Raw genomic sequence first — 8873 nt, 5'->3', positions numbered from 1 at the left:
ACATTCACTGAAATCCCTGCTAGCAATATTCGAAGAGTTATTGCCAAGAGGTTAACTGAATCTAAAAGTACTGTACCTCATGCATATGCTACTGCCGACTGTGACGTTGGAGCTGTTTTAAAAGCTAGGCAAGATCTTGTCAAAGGTTAGTGAAGTTTAATTTACTTAATATTATGCACATGCTAACTTAATTTTCATGAAATCTTTTATTTATAAAATTCACATTGTATAGCTTTTTATTTCAATTTTGTAATATTACCTTATTACACTTCTACCATCTATCTATATAACCTGAAATGATGTCCCTATTTTCGATATTAGTAATTTGTGTCTTCTCTTTCTAGATCAGTCTTACTGAAGGTTTATCAATTTATTGATCTTTTAAAGAACCAGCATTTGGTTTTATTAATTGTAGAGCAGGTTGGCTGTCAATAAATTTTTGCCACTTTTGTCTGAAAAAGTTTATTAGCTCTTCTTTTTTTTTCCTTTTTTAAAAAACTTTGTAATTGTGGTTGAATATATAACATAAATTTTACCATTTTAACCATTTTTAAGTGTGTAATTAATTAGCATTAAGTACATTCACATTGTTGTGCAACCATTACCACCATTCATCCATAGAACTTTTTTCATCTTGTAAAACTTAAATCTGTACCCATTAACGATAACTTCTCATTCCTCTCTCCCCCCACCCCTGACAATCACCATTCTACTTTCTGTCCCTATAAACTTGTTTTCTCTAAGTACCTCATGTGAGTGAGATTAACAGTACTTGTCCTTTTGTGTCTGTTTAATTTCACTTGGCATTATGTCTTCAAGGCTCATCCATGTTGTAGCATGTGTCAGAATTTCCTTCCTTTTTAAGACTGAAAAATATTCTGTTAGATGTATATGCCATATTTTGTTCATTCATCTGTCAGTGGATGAATCCATTAGGTCAGTGGTCTCCAGACTTTTTTGGCACCAGGGGCTGGTTTCATGGAAGACAATTTTTCCACGGACCAGGGGGTGGATGTTGTGGGGCATAGTTTTGGGATGATTCAAGTGTATTACATTTATTGTGCACTTTATTTCTATTATTACTACATTGTAATATATAATGAAATAATTATACAACTTACCTTAATGCAGAATCAGTGGGAGCCCTAAGCTTGTTTTCTTGCAACTAGATGGTCCCATCTGGGGGTGATGGGAGACAGTAACACCTGAAGTGTGTTGCTTATGTCTAGTCTGCTCCACAATCTTGTTTTGGTTGTTGTCACTGCAGAAAACCCTGCTTCACAAAAACAGGATGTTGGAAATGGAAGCAGGCTTTACAGTGCTTTTGTGGCAGTCTCAGGATGTTCTGCCTTGTCTTTAATCCAGATGTATGGAGATTTGAAGTTGTCTCAAAGGTACTTTTAAGGCCACCGTCATTTGTGATCTCAAGCAGTTGATCATCTTCTAGCACAAAGTCGATTCACAAATGGCTTATTCACAAATGGATTGCAGATCCATTCCTTCCCAGTTTGGGGGTCCTTTGTGGTTGGGAAGTAATGCTCAAACTCTTCTTAAAGCTGAGATAGGTGATTATGCACCAGCTGGGAGAAAGAAAGCCCTGGCTCAGTGTCTTTCAAAATTTCTGCTAATGTTTGTAACATGTCGAAAATCACAATGTTCACTCATCACCCCCATAATTCCAGTTTGTCTTTGAATGCAGACACTTTATCTGCCGACTTGAACACCACAGTCATTCTCCCCTGAAGTGACACATTGAGTTTGTTGAGCAGGTTGATTATCACACAAGTAAGCAAGTTTTATGACCCATTCTGTGTCACTGAAATGTGCTGCCAGTGGTGACCGTTTTCCTAAAAGAAATCTCTGGAGTGGCTGTCGTAACTCAGAAACTCTGGCCAGTGATCTACCGTTAGGAAGCCATCTCACTGCTGTGTGTAGGAGAAGACGTGTGTGCTCTGCGTCCATCTCCTCACAGAGCTACGCGAACAGATGTGAGTTAAGGGTATATACTTTAATGTGGTTGATAATTTTAATCACATCCTGCAAAACGTTGTTTAGTTCAGGTGACATTTTTTGGCTATCCAGCATTTCTCTATGGGTGACACAGTGCATAGACTCACATTGAGAAGTGACCTCCTTGACCCGAGTAGTGAAACCAGAAAGTCATCCAGTCATGGCAGCTGCTCCATCCATGCATATACCGACACAAAATGACCAATTCAGTTTTCCTCAAATGCAATCATTCAAAGACTTGAATAGTTCTACAGCTGTGGTGTTGATCGACAATAAAAGTGCACATAACATATCTTAATGCACATCCTCCTGAAAAATGTATCATGCAAAAACAACCCTTGTTGCCTTGTTGTCAACATTGGTAGACTTCTCAGCCTGGATTGCATACCACGGTGACTCATTAATCCTTTCTGACAATTATGCCTCAGTATCCTCTGCTGTTTCATTAATTCATCTAGTAATGGTGCTAGCCAAAAGGGGAACACGTCCACTTTTTGAACTGCGGCAGGGCCTCCTAAAAGTTCATGGCAAATGTCCTTAGCAGGAGGCAGGATCAGCTCTTCACCAGTATTAACGGGCTTCTTAGCTTTAGCAGTGTGGTTAGCTACTAAGAATGATGCTGTCGGTGCAGACACATTTGATGAAGTGGTGGCCTTCTATAATTGCTTCTGTTCTTCGTGTTCACGTTTTTTTCTTTTCAAAAAACTCCAAACGCTTGTCTTTTAATGCAGTTTGCAGTAGGGTTCACACTCATATGAAAATCTAATGCTGCCACTGATCTGACAGGAGGTGGAGCTCAGGCAGTTACGGGAGTGATGGGGAGCAGCTGTTAATACAGATGAAGCTTTGCTTGCCTGCTGCTCACCTCCTGCTGTGTGGCCTGGTTCCCACAGACCACGGCCTGGTACTGGCCTGGGTGTTGGGGACTGCAGCATTAGGTTCCACCTTTTGGCTATTGTGAATAATGCTGGTATGAACGTGGATGTACAAATATCTCTTTGTGTCTGTGTTTTCAAATCTTTTGACTCTGTCCCCAGAAGTAGAATTGCTAGATCATATGATAATTCTACTTTTAATTTTTGTAGAGGTGCCATATTGTTTTTCGTGGTAACTACATCATTTTTCATTCCCATCAGCAGTTGTACAACAGTTCTTATTTCTCCATGTTTTTGCTAACACTTGTTATTTTCTATTTTTTTTTAATTTATGTCATCCTAATGGGTGTGTCTTCTTCATTTTTGGAAGATATTTTTGCTGGGTATAGAATTTTGAGTTAACCAGATTTTTATTTCAGTACTTTAAATAAAGATACTATTCTGTTAAAAAATAGTGGCTGGCTTAAAAAATACCTGCTACCATTTTTAATATTTGTTCCCGTGTGTGTGTTATTCTTTATCCCTCTGGTTGCCTTCAAGGTTTCCTCCATTAGCAATTTGACTATTATATGCCCTCATTTTTTTTTTTTCCTGTTGTATTTATCCTGTTTGGGTTTTTCTCAGCTTCTTAGATTTGTGGTTTGTTGTCTTTCTTTAATTGTGAAAAATTCTCAGCTGGTATTTTTAATCCTATCTCCTGTTTCATGTGTTTTCTCCTTGGGACTCCAACTGTAAGTTGGAGTTAGATTAATTGAATTGTCCAAAACTCTTAGATGCTCTATTCTTTTTCTCTCGTTCATTCCTTTTTCTCTTTGTGTTTCAGTTTGGATAATTTTTGTTGACCTAACTTGAACTATACTGATTTCTTTTCTCTGCTTTGTCTGTGAAGCTTGACAAAAATGTATTTTGTCTTTGCTAGCATGGTTTTTTCTCCCTGGATATCCATTTGAATGCTTTGTATAGTTTGCATTTCTCTGCTGCTAGTCCCTGTCAGTTTATGCACATTGTCTCATACTCTGTCCTCTTCACTCCCATAGTCTGACAGTGGGTGATTACTTTGTGTGTTTGTCTATTCTCAGAGCGGATTATCACTCTTTGGCATTCAGTTCACCTGTTTGCTTTGTAACCTGAACTCCCTAATAGGCTCAAGAAAAGTTATGATTTTGTAGTTTACCCTGCTTTTTTTCCCACCTTGTTAGAGTGGGACCAACTTTATTCTGTAGCTTTCTGCATTCTTAGTGAAAGCAGGACTGATAAATCAGTTTACATACAGACTTTCAAGATTTCATATAAAGACAACTTGACAACTCCTTTTTTTTTTTTTTTTTTGAGATAGGATCTTGCTCTGTCACCCAGGCTGGAGTGCAGTGGCATTATCATAGTTCACTACGACCTTGAACTCCTGGGCTTACATGATCCTCCTGGCCCAGCCTCCCAAGTAGCTGGGACTACAGGCATGTGCCGCCATGCCTGGCTAATTTTTTTAAAAATTTTTTTTAGAGACAGGGTCTTGCTGTATTGCACAGGCTGGCCTCAAACTCCTGGCCTCGAGCAATCCTCCCACCTTGGCCTCCTAAAGTGCTGGTATTATAGGCGTGAGCGACTGTGCCTGGCCCTGACAACTTTTAGAAGCCAAGGAACCAAATAGAAGACTATTTCAAATAAAGTGATAAATTTCTACAAAATTAACCTTGGGAAGCACCCCTTATAGTTCTCAGATCATACGTGCTTAGTCATGATATAGAAATTTAATGTGGGAAAGATTTCGCAGTTTTCTTACTCATGAGGCAGGAATCAGTAATATTTCAGTGGAGATTTAGATTAGTTTAGTATCTTTGCATGGTATAGGTTTTTTGTTTTTGTAATTAGGAATTTTCTCATGAATCTTCAGAGTCCACATTATGTATCTTCATTCCCCACTTTGCTTTTGTAACATGATAACATGCAAGTGAAAATGTCTGATATTCCCTTATAAACTGTCTCCTACTCAATAAATGTCATCAATGTTTCAGTATGTTTGAAATTTTTCATAATAAGGAGTTAAAAGTAAAGGAATTTGAAAACTCTTTTACACGTGTTAGAGTTGAAGGTGTCTATTAGCCATGTAAGTAGAAATGTCATATGAGAAATTACATGTACAAGTCTGAAGCTCCAGTACATCAGGATTAGAGGTAGAATGTGGAGGAGGAGTCATTATAAATAGTATCAAAACCTTGAGACTGAAAGTTCCTGACTAGGGAGATGCCAACATTGAGAGGAAGGGACTGAAAATGAGCGAGTGGGCAGAGTGGAAGAAAACGAGGAGAGTATAATGACACAGGAGCCAGGAAGAGAAAGTTTTAATCAACACAGGAATGCTCCTGAATGTTAGCGTAGATGAAGACAATTTTACGTGAGGACTGTGGACTTAGGTGGTAGGTTTGAGGGTCATCAGCTGGTGGGTGGTTTTGGAAATCTTCTGTGGATACCTGTGGATAGTGTGATAGATACAGTGAGAAGGAGGCTGAGGGAGCCATCAATGAGTTCCTAAAATACTATGTGCACATATGTGAATTTGTGCAGACCAGATCTTTTATATATGGTTATCATTAAAAGTCTCTAAGTTCTCGAAATTCATTTATATTTCTACTCCTAAAGGGATTTTAATCAAACAAACAAAAATGTTTATGTGTATCTGGAAATCGAAATTAGAAGAGCCATGATACTAAGCAGCTGACAGTTACCATGACAGTGTGACAGTATTTAGGAAGTCTCCAGCATGCCTTTGGAATGAGCTGCTGTTCACGTAAAATTCCATAATACTGTAGTAATAAGATGTGTTTCTTGCCACATACCATGGACTACATCTTGATCTTAAAGTCTTTTTCTAGAAGATTTTACAAGAAAGAATCCGGTGTGTTTACATTTTCCAACACTTTCATACCCATGGGCAGAAGCAAAGGTATAAATCAAATACTTTAGTTATGATCAGCTCTGTTGGAAGTGTGGGGATCCCAGCTTTATCCTAAAATTATTATGTATACAGGAAAGAAATTAATTCAAATGCATTCACCATGAACTAGACAGAGAACTTCATTTTATTTCTTGCACTAGGACCTATGCCAGCATTGCTTCATCTTTGGCATTTGTTATATCCTGTTTCGTTAAGTTAAAAAGCAGTTCTTGTTTAATGCAGTGGTCTTAAATTTTTTCCATATACACCCCATTAGCAAAAAAATTTTTGAACATTCCTCCATTTGTATATGTGTATAATTGTTTATATAAAGTACCTACATGTACCACTGTTCTGATATAATCAATACATTATAAAGCATATAGAGAATAAGGACATCTGAAAAGGAGGAGAAAAAATGAATCATCTTGTAAACTTCCTGGCTTCACACACCACAGAGACCATTCGTCTTTGTAGAGACATAAGAGTTGGTTTTTTTTTTTCCTAATTACGCTTGTAGTATATCCTTCAAGTTCTCATGTGTGATATCTGAGCAGTTTTTTAAAATTGTAATCAAGGCCTAGAAATAAACTTACTTATTCATGGTTAATGTTATTTATCCAGGACCTCATATAATGCAAGTTTTCTAATCAGGGGAACCTTATTGATAAAGCAAACAAAAACCTGTAATATTTTTCGTCGTTGTTTGTCATTGTATTCCATAATTTACAAGTTTGAAATCAAAATGATCAGGGTTAAAGTTATATTATGAATACTAATTTTACTGTACTAATTTTTCTTTCAGATGACATTAAAGTATCAGTAAACGATTTCATCATCAAGGCAGCAGCTGTTACCCTTAGAGTAAGTAGCAAAGCCCAAATAATTTTGTCTTCTAAAGGAGTTTCATGTCTCCGAATTTTTATAATGAGCAATAGAACTCTTATTTTTAAGTCACAAAAATTTTATAATTTGGTAAAAATATCATTTTATCTCCCTCATTTTGCAGATGAAGAAACTGTAAATCAAAAGGGCTCACAACTAATTATAGCAGAATAAAAACCATTTATTCAACAAATGCTAACTGATCCCCTATCTTATGCTAAATACATTCTAGACATTAAAGATGTAGCAGTAAACAGAAACCTACATGATTTCTGCTCTAACAGGGCTTATGTTTTCATCGGAGGGGACAAGCACATGCCAGATGGTGAAAGGGCTGAGGAGCAAAAGGGAAGCAGGGTAAGGGGACTAAGTAACTGAGGGTGCCTTTTGCAGACGTGAAGCCAGAGAAGCCTCTCTGGCAGGGCGATAATTGAGACAAGGCCTCAGAAAAGAGAGGAGTGAGCCAAAGAGGGATCTGGTAGGAGAGCATTCCACACAGAGTGACCCACAAGCACCAAGGCTGTGAGGAGTGGACTTTGTTATCCACAGGCGTGGTGCCGAGGGTGTAACGTGCCTAGAGTGGACTTAGTAAGAGTGGAGAGGGTAGGTAGGGGATGAAGTTTTTTAAAAAGTGGGGGAGGAGAAGAAAGGGTACCAAAGGGTTGGCCGTGATGGGACCAGGGATTTTATTATGAATGAGAAGGAAGCCCATGGAGGGTTTTGAGCAAAGGATGAACATGATCTGACTTACACTTTAAAAAGAAAAAGGAGAGACTGTTCTGGACACTTTGGGGAATATAGCCTATGGAGAGGCAAGGGTGGAAGCAGTGAGCTCCCTAGGAGACTGCAGAAGATGACAGTGGCTTGGACAAAGGTGGTGGCAGTGGAGCTGGGGTGAAGTGGAGAATTTGGTTCCATTTCAAGGCAGAGCCAGCTGTATCTGCCGATGAATTGGATGTGGGGTGTGAGAGAAGACCAAAATTTGGGCCCAAGCAATGGGAGGAAGGGAGTTTTCCATGTACTAAGATTGGGAAAAGTAAGAGAGGAGTAGGTTTGAGGTGAGGAATCTAGAGTTTGGTTGGACATGTTAAGTTTGAGAAGCCTAAGAGATGTCCCAGTGGAGGTGGCAGGAAGGCAGGTGAACATGACCTGCAGTTCAGTGTGTGTCTGGCTGGAGATGGAAATCTGCTAGAACCCAGGCTTCATGCCTTCCTGCTCAGCACCAGTTTTCATCATGCCTTCTTTCTGTCATGAGGCTGTTTTCTGGGATCGCTGCTTGTTAACAGTACTGTATTTAAAGTGCATTTGTAATGAATTTATTTTTGTGTCTTGAAAAATACATTAATACAGAACTTTAAAATCACTTGTTTTTAGTGTAAATCTAATTGTTCATATGACTTTTCTCTTTTGAATTATATTAAAGATTTTCTAATTGTGAATCATTTTTACATTCCTTAAATGAATCCCGAGTGGTCCTAAGCTATTCGTTAATATTTCATTGCATAATTTTGTATCCAGAACTATACGTATATGCAATTTAAATTTTGTAATTTTGTACTAGCCTTATCAGGCCTTTTTTTTGGTCCTTGGCTTTGTTAAATTTCATTGGATTCTTTTTTTTCTTTTCCTTTCTCTGTGCTCATTTCCATATGATAAAGATTTTTATTTCTTGTGGTTTTTTAGAATTCACCAGTAAAAATACCTGAACTTAGTTCTGTTTTGAAGAGGGAATCTTGGCAACTTTCACATATTTTCCCCATAATAACTGATTTGATTTTCAGCTTTTTCTTGAATCAGTTTTGGAAGCTTATATTTTCCCAGAAAATCAGTTGTGTCATCTAGATTCCCGAACTTACTAGCCTAGAGTCGTTTAAATTTCTTTCTTATAATTCCTTTAATGTCCTCAGTGCCTGGGGCTGTTCTAAACTCTGTCTTGCTCTTGTTGTTGCATATTTATGTGCTTGGTTTACATTGTTTTGTTATGTATGTCTTCCTTCATTTCCTTAGGTTCATTTTGGTTGGAGATAATTTGGTTAGAAAACTAGAATGTGTAATTTATTTTAATTCTCTTTTATTAATAAGAAAGTGTAAGATTATGGATTTTTCTTTGAATACAACTTAATCCATGTCCCATGGGTTTTTGTTACATAGTTTTGTAATTAAATTTATTT

The 8873-nt window shown here is 37.7% G+C and overlaps 1 protein-coding gene across 1 annotated transcript in view; it reads left to right on the top strand.

Annotated features, from left to right (window-relative positions):
* Positions 1-8873, top strand: part of PDHX (pyruvate dehydrogenase complex, component X) — a 98468-nt gene that overhangs the window by 80427 nt on the left and 9168 nt on the right. Inside the window, exons 8-9 of the mRNA XM_012649544.1 lie at positions 1-145; positions 6623-6681. The exon at positions 1-145 is cut by the window's left edge and continues 4 nt beyond it. Coding sequence (XP_012504998.1) covers positions 1-145; positions 6623-6681 — 204 coding nt within the window. The remainder of the gene's footprint in view (positions 146-6622; positions 6682-8873) is intronic.

The sequence above is a fragment of the Propithecus coquereli genome, unplaced genomic scaffold, assembly GCF_000956105.1.
Source record: "Propithecus coquereli isolate 6110/MARCELLA unplaced genomic scaffold, Pcoq_1.0 Scaffold30, whole genome shotgun sequence".
Classification (NCBI taxonomy): Eukaryota; Metazoa; Chordata; class Mammalia; order Primates; family Indriidae; genus Propithecus; species Propithecus coquereli.
This window is presented reverse-complemented; position numbering and strand designations above follow the sequence as displayed.